At 41.8% G+C, this 22,549-nt stretch overlaps 2 protein-coding genes across 3 annotated transcripts in view; both read right to left on the reverse strand.

Annotated features, from left to right (window-relative positions):
- Positions 1–3,073: 3,073 nt before the first annotated feature.
- BRK1 (BRICK1 subunit of SCAR/WAVE actin nucleating complex) lies at positions 3,074–6,237 on the reverse strand. The gene is made up of 3 exons (XM_061617752.1): positions 5,981–6,237; positions 5,776–5,858; positions 3,074–3,727 (listed from the first exon to the last, which is right to left on the reverse strand). Exons 1-3 carry the CDS (start codon positions 6,096–6,098, stop codon positions 3,701–3,703), a joined length of 228 nt encoding a protein of 75 aa, XP_061473736.1. The 5' UTR covers positions 6,099–6,237; the 3' UTR covers positions 3,074–3,700.
- A 4,796-nt stretch (positions 6,238–11,033) lies between these two features.
- Positions 11,034–22,549, reverse strand: part of FANCD2 (FA complementation group D2) — a 60,668-nt gene continuing 49,152 nt past the window's right edge. For both annotated transcript variants that reach the window (XM_061617759.1, XM_061617760.1), the window contains exons 36-44: positions 21,958–22,080; positions 21,676–21,769; positions 20,465–20,536; positions 19,840–19,878; positions 18,869–18,943; positions 16,706–16,780; positions 15,670–15,816; positions 14,737–14,820; positions 11,034–12,675 (exon numbers count right to left, since the gene is read on the reverse strand). In XM_061617759.1, coding sequence (XP_061473743.1) covers positions 12,598–12,675; positions 14,737–14,820; positions 15,670–15,816; positions 16,706–16,780; positions 18,869–18,943; positions 19,840–19,878; positions 20,465–20,536; positions 21,676–21,769; positions 21,958–22,080 — 787 coding nt within the window. In that variant the 3' untranslated portion in view covers positions 11,034–12,597. The remainder of the gene's footprint in view (positions 12,676–14,736; positions 14,821–15,669; positions 15,817–16,705; positions 16,781–18,868; positions 18,944–19,839; positions 19,879–20,464; positions 20,537–21,675; positions 21,770–21,957; positions 22,081–22,549) is intronic.

A 22,549-nucleotide genomic window follows, 5' to 3' on the forward strand; every position in this document is an offset into this window, starting at 1 on the left:
TATCAGTGAGACAAACAATTTGGAGTTCAGCCTGTTGTTGTTATGTGCCTTCAAGTCGATTACGACTTACGGCGACCCTATGAATCGGTGACCTCAAACATAATCTGTCATGTATCACCCTGTTCAGATCTTGTAAATTCAGGTCTGTGACTTCTTTTATGGAATCAATCCATCTCGTTTGGCCTTCCTATTTTTCTACTCCCTTCTGTTTTCCCCAGCATCACTGTCTTTTCTAGTGAATCATGTCTTCTCATTATGTGTACAAAGTATGATAACTTCAGTTTCAGCCTAAAAGTAAAAAAAAAACCCACTCTTTAATTACTGCTTCAAGACAACTTGATAAAAGCTGGTAAAAACAAATGCAGCTTAATAATCAATCACTCATATCTAATCTACCAATCTACCAGTAAAGAACAACATATTCACCGTAGGCATTAGTTCTGCTTAAGGCAGGAGTGGCCAATGGGGTGCCCTCCTGATGTTGTTGGAGTTTCATTCACACCACCACATTGGCCATGCTAGCTGAGGTTGATGGAAATTGTAGCACATCTGTTCGCTAGCCCTGTCTTAAGCTGAGGGGAGGGCATGCTTTGTACAGTCGTGTCTGTCGGCTGTTATTATCAATGTACTGCTTGCACATGAGAAAACTATAAACTTATACTCCATACCATGGCTTCTTATACCTATGAGGAATTGACTCAGTGGGTATGTTTCCATTTGAGAACCACGCTTCCTACTCTGAAATAGAATGCAAAATTTACTTCTTCCTCTTCTTCATTAAAACCTGCTCTAAAAAGGAGGAATGAGATGGGTCTTCCTACAAGACTACTCTCAAAGCCATAATTCCTTCAGGGAGGCAACTGTATTCGTCATGCTGTTAAATGCCCTGCAAACAGTACTTTGCTAAACTTGTGTATGCTGGCTAGCACATGTAGACCATGGTATATTGACTAAATATGTCACCAAAGCTTGGGGCACGGCAAGAAAAGGAAGGTCAGCAGAACTTTTTTTTCCTGTGCAGTCACTACATGGAACTTTTTTCTTTTTTTAAAAAAAGATGAAAACTGAAATCCTCTGAAAACCACATATTATGCCAGAATCTACAAAATGGGACAATATTGTGTTCAAATGAGAAACACATCTTGCCTTTTACATTCTAAGCATCCTACTAGGCTTCACTGTAACAATCTCCATTAAACCACCCCTTCTCCTAATCCACCCCAGTTCTGCTGATATATATCCTATACTTCCAGATTGCAGCCCACTATAATCCTGCCTCCCCTTCCATCTCTAGTAAAATGCCCTGTTCATATAAAAATTTGGATATGACCTCCCTATCTTTCTCCTGAAGCTTCAGATGGCAATAGAGTGTGGATCTAGGTTTAGCCCCTTGAACCTTCAGAACGTTGTCTCCTAAACAGAGCAGTGGGTAGAGAGGACGGGGGAGCTTGATGTACAAGAGTGTTTTAAAGTAGGAGACACACACTTTGATTTGGCAGATGTTTGTTGGTTTTGTTTCAGTGCAGAACCTCAAGTACTTGTAATTCACTCAGGTATGGCCACTGCCTCATCCTTTTCTCTTCATACAGATTTCTCCTTTATTCCTGTTGCTTTCTATGATGCCTCTTTCTTGGGAATTAGGATGGGCAAGATAGCATTGATTACACTGTGTACATTTCTAAAAAATAGATTTGCCACCAATTTGCAGACTGAAATAAAAAGCAGCTGGTTGTATGAGGGAGAGCTGCAAGGCTGACTTGAAGTTCCTCATCCCGTTCCTATTTAGGCTGACTGAAGAGTATCAGCACCGCAGCAAACAGCATGAGATATCTAGGGTAAGTTGAAATTTTTTCTGGGCCTCAACTCTTAAGACCTGGCATAGGGCCTTTTCCCCATTTGTACCTGTTACCCAACTCCCTCTAGAACAGCAATGGGGGCTCCTGTGGCCCTCCAGAAGTTGTTTTAGTTGAAACACCCAAAATTTTAACTTTTTTGTGCAAAACTGTTTTAAACGAAAAACAATGCCCATCATCCTTGCCCTGGCTGAGTCAAAGAACATCTGGAGAGAAGATATTCCCCAGCCGTGCTCTGGAGCCCTGGACAGCTTCAACACTGTTGAGATTTTGCTGCATGGTGAATATATTTTTGTTTTCCCCAGCTTTTGGCAACTATTATTATTTATATACCACTCAAGGCCAAAATAGGCTTCTAAGTTGTTTATGAAGTATAAAAACCATCTAGACAAACATTAAAAATGTTTAAGCTGTTCATACTGCTTCAGTTCTGATCACCTTTTGGTATTGCTTTATTCACTATAATTGTTTTATTGCTGGGCTTTTAAATTGTATTTATGTACTTGGATTTATATTGTTTTAATTTGCTATGCATAAAACACTTTAAGGTCACTTTGCGACAGGAAGTGGTATACCAAAGCTTACAATTTCTGATTTTCACAAAAATAATGCTGAAATACTCCACAGAGTGCAGAAGTAGATGGGCCTTTGGTCTGACCAAGCACAGCCCTTCTAACGTTCTTATGTCATTGGGAGAACTTTACAAAATTTGAAAGCTTAAAGAAAACCTTTTACTTCTACTTACTCCAGAAGTCTCATTTTGAGCTACTAGCTCAGCAACTATTTCCTTGATTAACTGGGCTCAGGCTGCTCATTCATCATTGTGCCATATTTAAAATTTCATGGCGATAGGCAGGCACTGCTTTATAATCTGGTATTATTTATTTTATTATCATTATTTTTACCCCGCCCTTTTTCCAAAACTGGAACTCACGGTGGCTTCCAGATAAAAGAACACATATAATTAAAAACATACAAAGGTCTAGATTAAAACAGAATTATGTGCAAAATTAATCATGGAATGGGAGAACTTCACTCACGTTCTAAGGTTGGGGGCAGGGGGTAGTCCTCCACACTGCACACCCATATTAGAAAAGGAGATGTGCAAGACTTTCTTGTATACTCACATCATTCTGGCACTGTAAATACCAGCTAGATACAGTCTGTGGCAGTATCCCTTATGTGCATATATGCCACTCTAGCTGCAGACTGAGCAGACGTGTTAAACAGAGGAGGTTTTATTGTTGAAACACGAATGGAAAAAAAGACATTCCAAGTTACATCAGAGAATACAAAATACTTAAGAAAACTAAGCCACCCCTCCCTTGGCACATGGTCTTCTCTTCCCCCCCCCCCATACTGCACATTTATTCTGTTGGGCAATTGCAGCAAAATGAGTTGATACCTTCCAGCACCAAAAGCTAGCCACAGGATGCTCTTACTGTATATATTGAAACTGCCACTAAAGCTGCCCACTATGCATGGTCCCAACATCCTGGTCTGTTTTGACCGTTAAAAAACATCATCATCATCATTGTGTTCCCAGAAACAAAGATTTGGTTCCATAAAGATTCTGTTATTGCAAAGCAAGAGGGCTCTGCAAGCGTGTAAATCTGCTTGTATAAAATCACATAATTAAACATGCTCTTGTACAATTTAGCAGTTTCAGGTGGAATCACCTGCACAAAGTCACAGGCTCCAAATGGGGGAGGCAGCTTCCCAAGGGACAGAGACAAGCATAACTCCCATTCATATTAAGTAATGAAGAAACTTGATGTCTGATCATCAGCTTTGTAAACTGCTGCACATTCTTTTCCAGATTGGCTCCCTGCCAGCCTCCACCAGGCCTATGTCAGCGTTTCACCTTTTGTTACCTGCCAAAAAAAAGAAGAGAACTTGCTAACCATGGACTGTGGTTTCCTGGAATGGCTAGGGGAAAGAGGAGATCTGATGACTAGGGACATGCAAAGCAAATGATTTGTCAACAGGCCACTTTGGGAAGACACACGCCTTTGTCACAAGACTGCGCCACAAAGATCAGCATGAGCTATGCAGCTCATATGGCTGGACTCGCATTAAAATCTCCTGGGAATTAGATAATGAACAAGCACCCTTATCTTGGTCCTTGCTCTACACTGCTGTACTCACTGGGAAGGCAGAAAAACTGGCATTCTAAGGAATGTGGACACAACTTGGTTCACAAAGACTTCCAAGGAAAGCTGTAAGGGGATAGGAAAGACCTGGGCACACAGACTGAGGTAGAAACTGTTTGGACAGTGCAGCTCAACAGACCTTCTTACAATCCAAATCATCAACAGAGCTGGTCCTACTATTAGGCAGAGTGGAGTGGCCACCTCAGGTAGTTAATTTTGAGTGTCATGATAAGGCAACCAATGGTTCACTATTTCATTTATCATTATTACATTTTTACTACCAGGGAGTGTGGTGAAAAGACCATTTATTGCTCTACCTCGGGCAGAAAAATGTCTTGGGCATATGCATTTGCCCAAGCCACTCACTCCAAGGAGGAAGCTGCTTTTGGGGTTGGGAGATTATCTTTTGGTTTTTCATCCTGCTTTTTACATGCCTGAGGAGAGGAGCGGCGTCCTCCTCAGTTTCATACTTATCTGCTGCTGGCCAAAAAATAATGTTTATGCCGTGTATGCGTGTGTATGTTGCTGCTGAATCAGCAACAGCTTCTTCCACAAAACATACCACAGCCAGAGGATACTTGGGGTTGTAGCCAATAAAGTCAATGTGCAAACAGAACTTCCCTTTCCTTCCCCATGTGCCTCCAGGGCCCCCAAATTTGCTCTGGCAGTTTCCCCAATCCTCCAGAGATGTTCCACTGTTTGAGTGTCAGTCATTCCACTCACACAATGTCTTCATTGGATTCAATCCATAATATCTTTAGGAAAAGGGTATGCAGTGTTGGTGTAAGAGTACAGATATATGATAAAGTGTGCACACACTGAGAAGGAATAACCAACACCTTATTTTGCAACACCATAAAATCTTAAAAATGAATAAATAAATAAATAAAAGCAGCTGTGTCAACCCATGAGAAAAAAAAATCCCAAATCCATGTTAGGGCAATACCTTCAACAAGCTAGCTGGAATGCCATAAAATAGCATCAAAAACCCATTTTGTTACATTTTGGTTGGTAATGGCCCAATATTCTGAAGCTTAAAATCTACTATAAAATTATGTGCAGTATTAAGTGGAGTATTTTTCTGGGTGGGAGCTAACCTTGTCAGATATGTGTGATGAAGAAGGCTCTGGCGAATAAAAGCTTATGTTGCAATACAGTATTTGCATATTTTCTTAAGTCTACTTTCTCCATGACATACTAATTTTCTATATATATGTACAGGGAGATTTAAAAAAATATTGTCAGGGGGAACCATTCAAACAGGCAAGGGCAATAACTTTGTGGTACAGCATCTGCTTTGCATGCAGTAGGTCCTAGGTTCAATCCCCGGCATCTCGAGATAGAGCCGGGAGAGGCCCCTGTCTGAAAGTGACCTCTGGAGAGCCACAACCAGTCAGCATAGGTAATATTGAGCTAGATGGACCAATGGTGAGACTCGGTACGAGGCAGTTTCCTATATTCCTGTATTTCCTTATGCCCCACCTACACCCTGAAATATCACAGTCTAGGGCAGGCTTTATTGATCACTTGATTCCTCTCAATGTAATAGGCATAAGCAAAGCGAGTTATCTCCGTGACTAATGAGGGTCCGTAAAAGAGAGGAAAGGGAGCCGGTGGGGGCGGAACCCCGAAGAACAAGGCTGGGCGGTGGTGATGCCGCTGGCGCGACACTGCCAGTAAGCGAAGGCGTCGTGGGGTCGGCGTCTTCTGAGCCCCCCCGGCAGCCTGCCTCCCTCACAGGATGCCTTCATACAAGGAAGCAACCTTACCCGGGCCTCGATGTATTCGATCCGCCTCTCCAGCGCCGTCAGCTTCTCGTTGAGCGTGGCCAGGCGGGAGCGGCAGGACATATCTGTAGGCAGAGGAAAAATAAAGAGAGACGTGAACAGTCGGCATCCTCAGCCAGACCCCTTGGCAAGTATCACGACCCACTCCCCACCCTAAGAGGAAGGAGGCCAGGGCGGCGGCTTGTACCGAAGGAATTAAGGAAGTCCGCTATCTTCTTGATGGAGCTGGTGATCACTTCGATGTACTCGCGGTTGGCCCAATCCTGGTGGATCTCGCGCTGAACCGGGTCCTCTTGCACCGACATGTCCGCCAGCTGGAAGGTGCCCCCCCTCCTCCCCAACTACTATACTTCAGCGCTTGCGCACACGACCCTTCTCGTCTCCCAGGCTCTTTTCTCTCGCTGAAGGCCAAGCGTCGGAGCGCGCATGCGCTGACCTTTTCCTCCCTAACCCACGAGTCTGCGCAGTAGTGCCACCTTAATTGCCTGCCATTGGATACAAGGATCTTGGAGGAACTGAGACCTTGCGCAAAAGCAACAGGAAGCGGTCTCGGGTTGGGGTGATACGACTGCAAGCTGGTTCCTCCGTTCTTGCGTGCGATGCTGCTTATCTCACGAAAGTAGCGAGCGGTCATCTTTAGTTTGTTTATAATTATATTATTCGAAACATGAATTACACCATAGTTTAATAAAAAGGTTCCGTCCCTTCTATCCCATTGCAGGGATGAGAGGGTGAAAAGCAATGTTTTTTGCATCTGGCTGCTGGTATATTTTTAGCAAATTCTAGAGGTAATAACATAAAGTCTATTGCTAAAAACACAAGTTCTGTGGCACCCTTTGCGGCAGCTTTGTCATGGTGTAGGTGAGTGTCCTCCACTTCATCAAATGTTAATTGCTGTCAGCACAAATGCATGGGTATAAATGAAAAATACACAGCAGCGTCATTTGGGCCCAGTAGTGTAGTGGCAAATTCAGAAGTTGATAACTTGTTCCTACAGAAAGTGGAAGAAGGAAGTAGAGGATCAGCTATCCTTGACTTCATGCTAACCACTAAGCTATGGTCCTTCCCATTTGGCAGTCAATTTCCCTATTTTGTTGTTACGTGCCTTCAAGTTGATTACGACTTATGGCGACCCTATGAATCAGCGACCTCCAAGAGCATCTGTCATGAACCACCCTGTTCAGATCTTGTAAGTTCAGGTCTGTGGCTTCCTTTATGGAATCAATCCATCTCTTGTTTGGCCTTCCCCTTTTTCTACTCCCTTCTGTTTTTCCCAGCATTATTGTCTTTTCTAGGGAATCATGTCTTCTCATGATGTGTCCAAAGTATGATAACCTTAGTTTCATCATATGCTAACCAATAGAGTAACTTATAAGTCCCGTTGAACCCAATAGAGCTTACTTCTGAGTAGACATTATTGGATTGCAGGCTAAGTGGATGAAATGACAGTTACAGGAACTGTGGGGTAAAGTGACTGTGTTATACTTTAGTTCTTGATTTTAAAGGAAGCAAAAGATGAGAGTAGCCATATGTGTACCCTGGACTTAGGAAAGCCGATTTCGATAAACTCAGAATAAATGATAAGTAAGGTTCCATGGGAAAGAGCCAGTGTGGTGTAGTGGTTAAGGTGTTGGACTACAACCTGGGAGACCAGGGTTTGAATCCCCACATAGCCATGAAGCTCACTGGGTGACCTTGGGCCAGTCACTGCCTCTCAGCCTCATGAAAACCCTATTCACAGGGTCGCCATAAGTCAGAATCGACTTGAAGGCAGTACATACAATAAGGTTCCATGGCAAGTGACCCTAATGAGAAAAGGAGTCCAAGATGGGTGGGAGTTTGTAAAAAAGGAAACTCTAAAGGCACAATTGCAAACAATTCCAACAAGGAAAAAAAGTTGGAAGACATAAGAAGCCAAGAGATGCCCTGACAACAAAGAAGAACACATATAGGATGTGGAAGGAAGGCCAGTCCACAGAGAGTACAGATAGGTAGCACAGAATTGCAGGGATGGCATCAGGAAGGCTAATTAGCGAGGGTTGCTAAAAGCAACAAAAAAGCTTCTTTCAGGTACATCCATAGCAAAAGACAGAGAAATGGTGGTACAGCTACTCAATGAGAGCGGCAAAATGATAACAGATGACAAAGAAAAGAGAGGGCTCAGTTCCTACTTTGGCTCAGTCTTCTTCCAAAAGAGGGCCTATGACTCACCTGGCAAATGTGAAGGGGCAGGATTCAGCTTGAGATTGATAGACAAATGGTCAAGGAATATCTAATTACTTTGAATGAGTTCAAATCTGCAGGGCTCAATGAACTGCATCCTAGAGTATTGAAGGAACTGGCTGAATAACTCTCGGAACCACTGTCTATTACCTTTGCAAAATCGTGGAGGATGGGTGAAGTGCCGGATGACTGGAGGAAGGCTAATGTTGTCTCAAAGGGCAAAAAGGAGGAACCTGAAAACTACAGACCAGTCAGCCTGACATCAATGCCTGGGAAAAAATTGGAAGAGATTATAAACCAGTCAGTCTGTAAACACATTGAAAACAATGCAATGATTACTAGAAACCAATATGGATTTGTTAAGAACAAATCCTGCCAGACTAATCGTATCTCATTTTTTTGATTGGGTAACGTCCCTGCGAGAGCCAGTGTGACGTAGTGGTTAGAGTGTTGGACTGTGACCTGGGAGACCAGGGTTCAAATCCCCACACAGCCATGAAGCTCACTGGGTGACCTTGGGCTAATCACTGCCTCTCAGCCTCAGAGGAAGGCAATGGTAAACCCCCTCTGAATACTGCTTACCATGAAAACCCTATTCATAGGGTTGCTATAAGTCAGGACCGAATTGAAGGCAGTCCATTTCCTTCAGCATCCCTGGTAGACTATAGAAATGCTGTGGACAAAATATATATCAACTTCAGCAAAGCTTTTGACAAAGTGCCCCATGATATTCTGATTAGCAAGCTAGCTAAATGTGGGCTGGATGGAACAACTATCAGGTGGATCCACAGTTGGGAACAGAATCGTATTCAAAGAATGCTTATCAATGGTTCCTTCTCAAGTTGGGAAATGTAATGAATAGGGTACTGCAGGGCCCAGTGCTCTTCAACATTTTTACTAATGACTTGGACGAGGAGGTGCAGGGAATGCTTATCAGATTTGCAGATGATACAAAATTTCAAAGTTATCTTGATAGGCCAGAGCACTGAGCTGAAAACAACTGAATGAAATTTAATGGGGAAAATGCAAAGTTCTACACCTAGGAAAAAGAAACCAAATGCACAGTTATAAGATGGGGAATACTTGGCTCTGAAATGCTACATCCAAGGAGGATCTTGGAATTGTTGTTGATCACAAGCTGAATATGAGTCAACAGTGTGATGTGGCTGCAAAAAAGGCAAATGCTATTTTAGGCTGCATTAACAGAAGTGTAGTTTCCAAATTGTGTGGTAATAATTTTCCTGTATTTGGCATAGTTAAGACTCATCTTGAGTACTGCATCCATTTCTGGACACCACACTTTAAGAAGGCTGCAGACAAACTGGAACAGGTCCAAAGGAGGACAGTGTGGATGATCAGGGAACTGGAAACAAAGCGCTGTGTGGAGAGACTGAAAGAACAGGACATGTTTATCCTTGAGAAGACAGAGGGGAGATATGATAGCACTCTTCAAGTACTTGAAAGGTTGTCATGAAAAGGAGGGCCAGGATCTCTTCTCCATCATCCCAGACTGCAGGATGCAGAATAATGGGCTCAAATTACAGGAAGTCAGATTTCAACTGGACATCAGGAAAAACTTCCTATTAAGAGCAGTATTACAATGGGACCAATTACCTAGGGAGGTGGTGGACTCTCCAACACTCAAGGCGTTCAGGAGGCAGCTGGACAGCCATCTGTCGGGAATGCCTTGATTTGGATTCCTGCATTGAGCGGGGGTGGGTGGGTTGGACTTGATGGCCTTATAGGCCCCTTCCAACTTTACTATTTTATGGTTCTAAGTTCAGAGTCCTTTCAGGATAGTCACAGCCACTACCACACTTTTTTGCTGCTGGGTTGAGATCCTTGTTAATGCCTTCTCCCACAACAACAGACGTCCCTAGGAGCCAATAAGCATAAAGAGGGGAGTGTTAGCTACTGAAAAGAGTCTTCTCTGTGGCTGCCTCACCTCCTTTCACTCCAATTGTCTGCAATCAGCAGGAAAGGACATGGAAACGTGTTAGAAGACCCTTCTCAGTGACTATCATCACCTTTCGTACTGATTGGTTCATAGGATGCTGGAAACATAGAGACCCTGCTCCCCCCAAAAAAGGGGTCTAAGATCCTCCCCGCAAGACCTTGGATGACTACACCCCTGTTTGGGCCACTGTATACATAAAAAGAGCCCTGTTGGATCAAACCAAAGGCCTGTCTAGGTTTAGCAATATCCCACTGGATACCTAAAGAAAGCCCAGAAGCAAGACTCGAGAAGTGCTGTTGAATTCATGCCGTTCTTCTATGCTTCCCATTGACTGGGCTCTTGTCGTACAGTGGGGTCAACTAAGAAGAACACAGCGAGATCAGAGCAGAGACCATCTAGTCCAGCACCCTGTTCTCACAATAGCCAATCAGATGGTTATTGGAAGCCCACAAACGGGACCTGAGTGCAACAGCACACTCTTGCAGTGCAAAAAGTAGCCTGTGCCTATTTTTTGGTAAAGCTTAAACGTACACAAGATAAACAGAGTAGATGATATCCAATGATAGGTATAGTTACAGGAGATAATTGAAATCAATGGACTGAAGTAATTTAATTCTGTTAATTTTTGTGGGCATATTTAAGTATGACATGGTTGGATACAGCAGTAGTTGGTGATAACACAATCAGCCCAGCTTTAGTGTTTTTTTAACGGTTGTAATGTAGAGGGAGAGGAAGCCTTTGTCTATATTGAAGCCTAAACAAACAGAACCTATTGAGAAGTTTGATTCTAATGTAGCAATTTCTGCAATCTGACTGAAATTTCCCTGCTGACAAATGAGCAAGTAATGATGGTATGACTGATGTTATTAAGGCCTATAATAGTGTTGCCTGAGTGGATATGGAGAAAGAATTGACACCTGGGTTTGTTGCAGGGTTGGTTCCTGTGTTTGCATTTCTGACTTGTCAGTGGGGGACAAAAATATTGAAGATGAACAACAGCTACAGATATATCATTAGTGTCCCTGTAGAACTATATAGACTTGACACCGCACACAACAAAGTTAGTACATTCCACTTTATTTAGTAAATTTGAGAATAAAGCCCCAAAGGCCTTAATACATATTCTTTCATGTAGCACAAAAGCAACCAACCAACCCAGGCTAGAACACTATGCAAAGTAGCCCTGAAATCCTCTCATGAGCAAAAGTAGGAAACAGAAATGAACATTTTAACTTATTTTCCCAAATAAATGTTTTTGGAGAAAAATCTCTTAAAGCTGGACACTTCATCCTAAAAGTGCATAAATAAAAAGGCCACAATTAAAGACTGGAGTTGTGCACACTTAAGCCCTTTGATTTCAAATGAGCTTAAACACGAACGTCTGCTCTGGATTGTGTTCAAAAAGTAAATAAAAATAGTGTAATTGATAGAAACAAAGGGGTAGAAATCAAGAATTGCTTTTATTCTAAGAGTCATTGGCCTGGTTCACATAGCATGCCAAGCAAAACCATGGTTTAGTGTGAATGCACAGGCTCACAAGAAGGAGATTGCGGCTGCTTTGCTCCTTTTTGGTAGTTTTGCTATGACAACATGCTGAGCTACGCAATGGCTTGGCTTAGCATGTTGTCCTAACCTGGACTTGTGGTTTAGTTCTCCTGGATGAACTGCGAGTAGTCTACCAAGGACAAACCTTGGCTTTAACTTGTGGTTAGTCTGAAGAGAGCTTTATTGCAAGCCTGGTTTGGACAACAAGCCAAACCATGGCTTAACTCAGCAAAGTGCAGCAGCAAAATGACCAAGGAGAAGTGGCCACAAACTCCTGCCCAGGAGCTCACACATTTGTGCTAAGGAAGCCATAGTTTGGCTTAGCATAACATGTGAACACAGGAATCCTGCCAAAACAAGATATGAACAGAACTTTACTATTATTTCATAATCATATACTTCCAACACCATCTTAACTTTAAGATTCTTTTTAAGTTTACATTCATCCCAGTTGAGCAAACTATGTCCGTAAATGATAATCTCACTTGGGATTTCAAATAAATATCAACAGCAGTTTCTTGTCGACTGTCATATGGAGGTGTTTTTGTGCTGCCAACATAAGGTCAACATAAAAATATCTCCCATTAGAGAGCCCAGCCATGGGTATTTTTAAGTGCAATTGGGCTCCATGCAAAAGACATTCAGTTACCATAAAGGGATAGATACAGAGGAAAAAACAGGAAAAAACTATCATCAACCCTGTACCCCAGATCTCTCAACACAAAATCTTAGTTCTTGTTGTCTCAAATAAAAAGTGTTAAGTTTTGCTTTTAGATATCATAGGATAGTGGAAAAAGCTTAGGGGTGGACAGAGAGCAAGACATACGATGTAGGAAAAGCAAGGCAGATTTGGAAGCAAGGAAAAAAGTGCTTAAAGTTTTGATTTTCAAGGTGAAAATCTTTCTAAAGATAAAGCATACTTTCTACAGTCCAGGCTATAACTAGTACTGCTTCAAGGCCAGTTGTAGCCTCACTGAAGCACAGGTGTTCTGGACATACACAATTCATTTAGCATTTGCTTCCTTCAGTTTACAAGTTCCATTAATTTATATCATGAAAAGCCAGCAATATAGTCCATTCTAATCAGAGCTGTCTTCATCACTGTCTTTGGTATCCACCCTGCCTTCATTCTCTGAATCTTCCTCTTCCCCCTCCTCCTGCAGAAGAATATCAGACACTTAATCAGTGCAAATTAGAGATACAGAGGTATACACGTTCTCCATCACCATTACTGAAATATTAGCATACCAAAAAACCCTAGGCTATAATGTTGACTTTAATTGTTTACATTTCAACTAACAGTTGAAACTACAACAGTTCGGAAACTACAGTTAGTCCAGAATGCAGCGGCCAGATTGTTGACGCGGACAAGAAGGTCCGCTCATATTACACCCATTCTGGCTCGTCTGCACTGGCTTCCTATTTGTTTCTGGGCTAAATTCAAAGTGCTGGTTTTGACCTATAAAGCCTTACACGGCATGGGACCGCAATACCTGGTGGAGCGCCTCTCCCAATATGAAACTACCCGTACACTGCGCTCAACATCTAAGGCCCTCCTCCGAGTACCATCCCATCGAGAAGCTCGGAGGGTGGTGACTAGAAATAGGGCCTTTTCGGTTGTGGCTCCCGAACTATGGTCTCCCTGATGAGGTGCGCCTGGCGCCGACGCTGCTATCTTTTCGGCGCCAGGTGAAAACCTTTTTATATTCCCAGGCATTTTAATGCGTATTATTATATGTATTGTTGTATTTTGTTACTGTTTGTTTATTTTTGTTTACCTTTGTTGGTTTGATTCTATTGTATTATTGTATTTATATATTCCTGATTGCTTTATCTTATGTACACCGCCCAGAGAGCCCTTGGGCTTAGGGCGGTATATAAATTAAATTAAATAAATAATAAATAAATAGATAAACTGATTTTGCACCTTAGATTCTTAAAACAGATGGGGAAACTGGGATATGGTCAAGCATTCATATCTCTGTTAACTCCTTCCCACCCCAACTGGCTAGACAAATATATTTAAAAAAGAGTCCTGCTGGATCAGACTGAAGGCCTATCTAGTTCAACAATTTGTTCTCACAGTGGCAAATCAGATGCCACTGGAAAGCCACAGAGCATGAGTGTAGCAGTACTCTCCGCCACTTCTGCTGCTCTCGAATTACTAGTATTCGGAGGCACACCATCTCCAATACTGGAGGTAGCAACACAGCCATCATGGATAGTAGTCATTGATAGCTGCATCCTCCATTAATTTGTCTAATCCTCTTTTAAACAATCTACATATTGTGGGAGTGAATTCCATATTTTAATCATGTGCTGTGTGAAGTACTTTCTTTTGTCCTGAATCTGCCAAAATGTAGCTTCATGAGAATACGAGAAAAACCTCCCTCTATCCACTTTCTCCATACCATATGTAATTTTATTCACTTCTATACTGTGCCCCTCACCCCGCCGTACTTTGTCTTTTCTCAGCTAAAAAGCCTCAAATATTGTAACCTTATCTCATACGGGAGTTGCTCTAACTTGGTCATTTTGGTTACCCCTTTCTGTACCTTTTCTACCTTACAATAACTTTGCTGAGGAACTGTAGACAGTATTCTAAGTGCTGCAGCAAAGGGTTATTTAACAACATTACAATATTGGCAGTTTTATTTTCAGTCCCTTTCTTGGTGATCCTTAACATGGAATTCATGTATTTCACAGTTGCTGCATGCTAGGTCAACATTTTCATTGAACTATCCACCACAACCCCAAGATCTTTTTCCTGGTCACTCACCACAAGTTCATAATATTGTTTTAACTATATATTAGCATATATAATTAGAGGTTTTTTGCCCCCATCTGCAGATTGCTGCCTTTCCATGTCCAAGAAAGAAACTGTCCATAGTACCCTTTTCAGCTTAGTCTTATCTCATTATGCTAGCCTATGCCCATATGTCAGCCTACTACCCACCCACCTACCTACAGACAAGCTCATTTTGCACAAAATAAGATTCGTGAGAAAAGAGCAGCAGGTGCAGAGCTTAGTATTATAACTACACTAAAGACAGCTTACCATTTTGCATTTCCTGCACAGGCAACAGACTGATCATCCTTACCCCTATTCAGGTGCAGAATATAACAGGTGCTTAATAAACCATAACAACAACAACAGGTACTTTATTATTTATTTATTAGGTTTATATCCCGCCTGTCCTCCCAGTAGAGAAAAATACCTCTATAGGTTCCTCAGTGGGGAGCCTGGAAATTTCCTCCTCCATCTCGCTACTTTGGGATGCTTGTGAAAGAATCTCTTCTCCCTAAAATGAACACAATAAACCTGTGATGTATCTCAAAAATGGAACACACTCTCTCCGATAGCCTTTCACATTTCTGTGAAGACCTCTCTTTTTATACAGGCATTTGGCCTGCCTAGCTGTTTATTTTGGCTCTCCTCCCATATGAATCTTTCGATGTAAAGCTCTTTTACTTGCTGTTTCTGCCTCTCTTTTTTAAGCTATTATTGCTTATTGCTGATTTGTCTCTTGCTGTATTTTGAATCTGTGTTATGAGCTGCTTTGAACATTCTATTGGAACAACAGAATCTAAATATTTTTAATAAATAAAGTATTTCGGTTCAATTCCATTTCAGTCAGAGATACTATAATGTGAATTAATTACTAGTCACCTGGATGTAATTCCACTGAAGGGGTTACACAATTGATCAGAAAAGTGCCTTCCAAAAGCCAGTAATTTCTTTGAGTACAGAAATATTTTCAGATATCTCTATTTAACACTGTAAATTATTCAACTGGTTAGTAGCAACTGGACTTTGTCTTTGTGCTGTATTATCAAATTAGAGAAAAATGTAATATGGTATGGTGTCATCTATACCATGGATGAGAGAGGAGCCCAGATCAATGTAACAATTATTATTATATCAGAGGCACACTGCTCATGTAGTTCCAATAATTTTAAATTTAGCATTTCTTCACTGAGCAGAACTTGCTGATGATGCCTACTCAGCTTTTTAAAAAGGCATAATATCTGATCTTATTTTTACTCAATTATTACTACTCAAACAATAATGTCTGTTCAAATTGCATCAAGATCAGTCAATGAGCCATTCATGAGAAACCAAGTGGTGCTTTGCACAGACATATGCTCACCTGCAAGTCCCTGTTTTTGAGGATGCCCACCCAAAAAGCTTCCTGACAGTGATTGAGAGCCAGCATTGCTTTCACTCGGTATACAAACAGCTCGAGGGACTTCTTTAGTAGAGGTACGTGGCTGGTGAGTCCTGTGTCTTGATGAATCTACACATGGAAGAAACACAAGGAAATTAACATTCATCCTTATCTACATCCTTTGCTATATTGAATCAATACTGTTCATTGAACGGAGTATTAAATTTGGATGTAGGAAACTTGGGCTCAAAATCTATTTTATGAATGCACTGAATGGCCTTCAATAAGTTTTTGTCTCTCAGTCTCTGTAATAGATATAATGACCTACTTCAGTATGGTTGTTATAATTAAATAGTATAAAGATTAAAAAGTGTATATTGTAAACTTAAGAGCGCTATTGATATTGTAGCTGGTTGCCTTTAGACAAACTTGGTCCTTTTGAAGGATGCCTTCTCCCTGCCCCCCCCCCAAAGCCCTTCTTCCAGTTGTTAACTGTAAAATGAAAAAAGGAAGGTCAAGGAACAACCTGTAAGCAACAGAACTTGGCAGTAGACCACTGGGGAGCAGGGAAGAGTTTCACATGTCACTATAAATGCAGCTTCCTTAAGTTGATCAGGTTGAATATTATATTGTTTAATAATAACAGCAGCAGAAAAACAACCACACAAAAAAAGATGACACCACTTTAGACTTTCAGCCTGATTTATGAGTGGCTATTATATCATGCTGGAAAGCTCGAGTGTTGTCATCTGTCCATAATAATAAGGGACAGACTAACCATCTCATAGGCTAATAGCAACTAGCTTATAAGACTGCCAGACCCTTATTATTATGCATGGACAGGAACCAATGTAGCAAGAGTGATTGGAGGATAATGCGGGCATTTCCAGCTTATTACTGTGTCTCAGATTCATTACAAATAAATCTCTGAAATGGGAAGACTGAATATACTTTGATAGAGGTGTTAATGCAGATTGACCAGACTTTACCAATTCACCCTGCCTGTAGCCTTCTTTACCTTAGAATGGCCACACATGTGGTGAAGTTGTCTGGTGCTCAGTTGCAAGGTTTTCAGCAAACTCTGCACATCCTCCTGTAAAGCCAAAGAAAACCATTTTTCAAACCTGTTCAGAACTGCCACCTTGGGGTACATGAAATACTGAGCTACAGTGATAAAATTAACTCAAGGCTCTATTTGCACTCAGTAGGGCCCACCAGACCAGTTTATTATTATTTCTTTCAACAATTTATATACTTCTCAGTCACAATAGTCTCCAAGCAGTGTACAAATGAGTTAGGACTGCTTTGCATGTTACTTGGAAACAAACCCAGGTTTGTTACCAAGTGTACACTAAAACAATGAGTTGCAGTCAGCCTGGGCTTTCTGACAAGCATACCTCCATGATGCACATAATTGCCATATGCTACCTAAGCCTCTTTTAGCTTTACATTTAGGTGAAACAGTCCTTAAATGAATTACTGTCTAATCATCTAAGTCAAGGCAGATTTGCAAGAAAAATGCCACTATGGCAAATATTTGTTTCATGGCTGGCACTGTTTAGTTTATTTATTTATTTTATTTATTTCATTCGATTTATATACTGCCCACAGCCCGAAGGCTCTCAGGGCGGTGCACAGCATGGATAAAATACAATAGAACAATAAAATCATGGAACAGTAAAAACATACATATTGAACAGTTCAACAACCTGCTATACTTTAAAAGCTAAAAGATAGATTAAAATGCTTGGGAGAATAAAAAGGTTTTAACCTGGCGCCGAAAAGAAAAAAGTGTAGGCACCAGGCGCACCTCATCAGGGAGACTGTTCCATAATTCGGGGGCAACCACTGAAAAGGCCCTAGATCTTGTTACAGCCCTCCGAGCTTCTCTGTGAGTCGGAGCTCGGAGGAGGGCCTTAGATGTTGAACGCAGTGAACGGGTGGGTTCATACCGGGAGAGGCGTTCTGCTAGGTACTGTGGTCCCGCGCCGTGTAAGGCTTTATAAGTCAAAACTAGCACTTTGAATTTGGCCCGGAAACAAATAGGTAGCCAGTGCAAACGAGCCAGAACAGGTGTTATATGCGTGGACTGTCTGGTCCTCGTCAACATTCTAGCTGCTGCGTTTTGCACTAGCTGTAGTTTCCGAACTGTCTTCAAAGGCAGCCCCACGTAGAGCACGTTGCAGTAATCCAATCTCGAGGTTACCAGAGCATGTACAACTGAGGCGAGGTCGTCGCTTCCCAGATAGGGATGTAGCTGGGCTACCATCCGAAGGTGGTAGAACGCATTCCGTGCCACCAAGGCCACCTGTGCCTCGAGAGACAGGAATGGATCGAAAAGAACCCCCAGGCTACGAACCTGTTCCTTCAGGGGGAGTGTAACCCCATCTAGAACAGGTTGAACATCCACCATCTGACCAGAGAAGGCACTCACCAACAGCGTCTCAGTCTTGTCAGGATTGAGCCTCAGTTTATTAGCTCTCATCCAGTCCATTATCGCGGTCAGGAAACGGTTCAGTACATTAACAGCCTCACCTGAAGAAGATGAAAAGGAGAAGTAGAGTTGCGTGTCATCAGCATACTGGTGACAACGCACTCCAAAACTCCTGATGACCGCACCCAACGGCTTCATGTAGATGTTAAAAAGCATGGGGGACAGAACCGATCCCTGCGGGACTCCACAATGGAGAGTCCAGGGTATCGAACAATGTTCCCCAAGCCCTACTCTCTGGAACCGATCCATCAAGTAGGAGCGGAGCCACTGCCAAGCAGTACCTCCGACTCCCGACTCCATGAGTCTCTCCAGAAGGATACCATGGTCGATGGTATCAAAAGCAGCTGAGAGATCAAGGAGAATCAACAGAGTAACACTCCCTCTGTCCCTCTCCCGACATAGGTCATCATACAGGGTGACCAAGGCTGTTTCAGTGCCAAAACCGGGCCTAAAACCGGATTGAAACGGATCTAGATAATCGGTTTCATCCAAAAGCACCTGGAGCTGGTTGGCGACCACCCGTTCCAAGACCTTGCCCAGGATCATCTCAATTATACCAAACATTTTCTCCCCCATTTCTGTTGTTTCATGAACACACAGTCAGTATATGTCATGCTTAGAAATAGCAGCCATGAGCTGCTCTGTCTGTTCCCATGTCAAAAGACAGCCCTATTCCCAACACCTTACCCTGTGCTTTTTAAAGCTGCAGTCCAAGAGGGGCATGCCAAGCTTCAAGAATGTTTCTACGAATAGACGGCCATACTGGGTGGAGTAAAGAAAGAAAGGTAAGAAATGGCCACATTTTCTGTAAAAAATCAGTGAATGCTCTTTGAACAAGCACTGAGTTCACAATGCAAAGCATTCAAGTTTGCATACTTGTGAATTTTCCTTTCACACAACTTTAGTCGGAGTAATCCAGCTTAATCAGGGAAGAATTAAGTATTCAAAGCATATCTGTGCTACAAATTTACATCAGTTATACCATTTTAATTGTTTGGGTGAAACTATAACAATCTCAGAAACTGTTTCTTAAGGGTGGAGAGAATTCATGCATGGAACTACAGTTTCCCTGGGAAGAGGGAAATACAATTTAATACCTGTTATGTCTATAGTTTAATGTAGATCCGTAACCAGAAGATCTTTGTGCTACAAATTTGTCTACAGTAGCTAGAACACTTAGAAGGGAGACTTGGGCAGGGTTAAACCATGTGCCAGTAATTTCAGATACTGCCATGGTGCTCCCTCATACATGCATCCTTGTTCACATAAAAGCGCCTCTCATTGAATGATGTACTGTGCTCTGTGCCTTGCAATTATAGATATTGACAACAAAATGCAGAGTCAAATTGTGGAAGTCTTTTGGAAGACCTAGACTGGTTGGATTCTTTTTGGCACTGAAAGAGAGATCAGAAACTTTTGGATCCTCTCCAATTATTTCAATTCTTCCTGTTCACTACAAGATCCCTGCAGCTGGGAATTATCCTGAGCTTGCTTTTTTCCTAGTCTGTCCTAGTCCTTTTTCTTTTTGTGTCATGTCTCTTAAATTGTGTGAGCTTGAGGGCAGGGACTATCTTCTCACTCATTTGTAAACCGCTGTAGGAGTCTTTTTCTGTTGAAGAGCAGGATTAAAATCCCTAATCCTCCTCCTCCTCACTCACCTTCAAGCAGACACTGAGCACAGGCCTACTGTCAAATACCTGTTTGGAAAGAGCAAAAGAAAAATTATGAGAAACCAGAGTGCTGGTTAAAGCAATTCTCCCCCTGGGAACCAAGTTAGTAGTGACCCTCCTTACATCGCCCTGCATGCTCCCAGTCATTACATTGGTAAGCTTCAAGGGTTGAAGACTAATAGCTTTATCATAAGATTTTTTTTCTACCCTGTTACCTTCCTTTTTGAGACACATGAGTGGCACAAAAACCTGCTTTCTTCCCTTTTTTCTCCCTCTTACGACCTGTAAGAAGATTTTGTTGAGTGCCAGAGTTTTGGGAACACTCAAACAACTTCTCTTTCTTGGATTAAGGGAAACTGACAGGAGAAGGGGCCATAGCTCATCTGAAAACTTTTTACAAGGTCTTGAGGCAGTTTGTTCCAGTGAAATAGCTCTTACTGTTAGGAAGTTTCTCCTAATATTGTGTTGAAATCTGTGTCCCTATAATTGCCACCCAATGGCTCTAGTCCTGCACCCTAGAGTAGTTCCCTCTTCTGTATAGCAGCCCAGATATTTGAAGACTGTTATCATGTTTCTTTTTAATCTTCTCCAGGCTTAACATAAGGCTGCTCACCTTAACCAAGTTAACAAGGATGTGGAAATCGCGCACAGCCATGTTCCAGTTTAGCAACTTCTCTAGCTGGACCTATGGAATAACAACAGAATAGAAAATGTTTATTTGGGCATCATTAGTGCCGCCTCGGGCTCCTTCTGGGAGGAAGGGCAGGATATAAAATAAATAAATAAAATCTGGCTGCTCTCAGAGAGGGAGACTAGAAGTTTTAACCATAATTTCCTGGTTTGGATGAAACAGAAAATTATCGTTAACAGTTCCTGCTTTATTCACTTCCACTGTGAAGGAAGGAGAAAAGGTCTGTGTGTATGTCCACAGGGCTTGCTCAAATATTCACTGAGGTGTAATTGTCTGAAGGCCACTGGCATGATGAACAAGCCTGGCCAAGCATTTTGCTTGTATATTTCCTACCTTCTTCTGATGTAGCCATGAGGAGATTTATTTATTTTTATTTACTGCATTTATATGCTGCTTTTCTGCCAGGGCATCTCATTGAACTCAGTCCTAGCATTACTTGGCACCCTGAAGAAGCTGCCAGGGCCCACCGACAATGACAATTGCCCCGGGCTTTTGATTGTGTTTTCAGTTAACAACAGTTTGGTATTATGTCCAAACCCTATCTTAACTATAGTTTATTGAAACAAGCGCAGTTCATAAACCAAGGCTTCAAGTTGTCTTGCTACAGTAAACCATAGTTAGGATTAACCACAACTTAGGGGTCAAATATAATGCTAAACTGTGGTTAGTTAAAAATGGAAGTGAAAGCATCCAATCTCCTTGTGATTGTGCCAAAGGAGGAGAGGAGGTAGAGATGCATAAGAGTGAGGTTCACCTAGACTTGTTCACACAATGTTAAACCAGTTTAGAGTTACACCTTAATGAGGCCACTGTCCATTGTGAAAGACACATTTAAATTACTTAAGTTTAGTTTCAATAAACACCACAAATGGTTTTGATTCTTCCTCAGTACTTTCCCCGTTATTGTGTTTAAATACCATGGCTTTTTTTCTGTGTGTGCCTTCACAACTGATGAGGCAATGTGCTATTTTACCACTCAGGTTTTGTATTTGTGCTTAAAAACTGTGAATCAATCAGCCCTGAGCTTTGGGACTGAATTACGTGGTGAGGATGAGCATATGCAGCCATTTTCTGCCTGTGTTGTGGCATGGGGATTTCCTGCTAGAAATCTCAGGTATATTTTGTCACCCTACCTCACTGGAATCTGATGGTTTTCCAGCAGAAATGCTTCTCACTGAGCTCTCTAGCTGGACCATCATCACTCGGAAGAAAACTGGAAAAGTTTGCCTGGTGGAAAAGAGAGGGAAAGATACATTAAATTCACCCCACTGTGGATTAATACTCAGCTCTCTGAGGCATTATTATTATCTGAAACATTTAAATATTGTATACCCTATATACATAATATCCGCTTCCCTAGATGATTTCTTTCTGGAGAACAGTTCAATGGAAAAAAATCTCAAAGTGGTCATTACCTGGTCAATGTAGGGTAAGTGGAAGAGTATCCATCTTTAGAAGAATGAATCAGCTCTGGGATCCCAATGCTGGAAATATCTTCTATAGCTTTCAATATATTATCTGTGTGCTCCATATAGATACTGTGTGGAACAATTTTTCACAAAACTTATAGAAGTTCCATATGGTATCAGAAAATCGATTTTAAATTTGTCTTCATAAGAGATGTTGTCCTCACTGTTTCATCAACATTCATAATTATAAACATACAGTGCAATTACAAACGTAGCTTCGTTAGAAATCATTATTCCATGCAATACTTCACTCTCCCTGTAGTGTACAAATGATTTATTATCTTCCTCTTATTTCCCATGTGGTTATGCTCATGGAAGGGTTTTGATCCAGAGGGTGAACTTTCTAACATATGAGAAACAGATTTTTATCAATGCCTTCTCGCCACTGCAGCCTCTAGAGCCCTCCAAAATACTGATTTCAGAGCATTGGAGGATCTGTCAGAATACGGTGGAAGGTGTCATGGGAGGCTGCAGGCAAAAAAAAAAAAAAAATCAGCCATGTTTTCTGTTAGCAGACATTTCTGCTGGATCAAAAGCC

This window comes from Rhineura floridana, chromosome 3, assembly GCF_030035675.1.
Source record: "Rhineura floridana isolate rRhiFlo1 chromosome 3, rRhiFlo1.hap2, whole genome shotgun sequence".
In the NCBI taxonomy this organism is placed as follows: domain Eukaryota; kingdom Metazoa; phylum Chordata; class Lepidosauria; order Squamata; family Rhineuridae; genus Rhineura; species Rhineura floridana.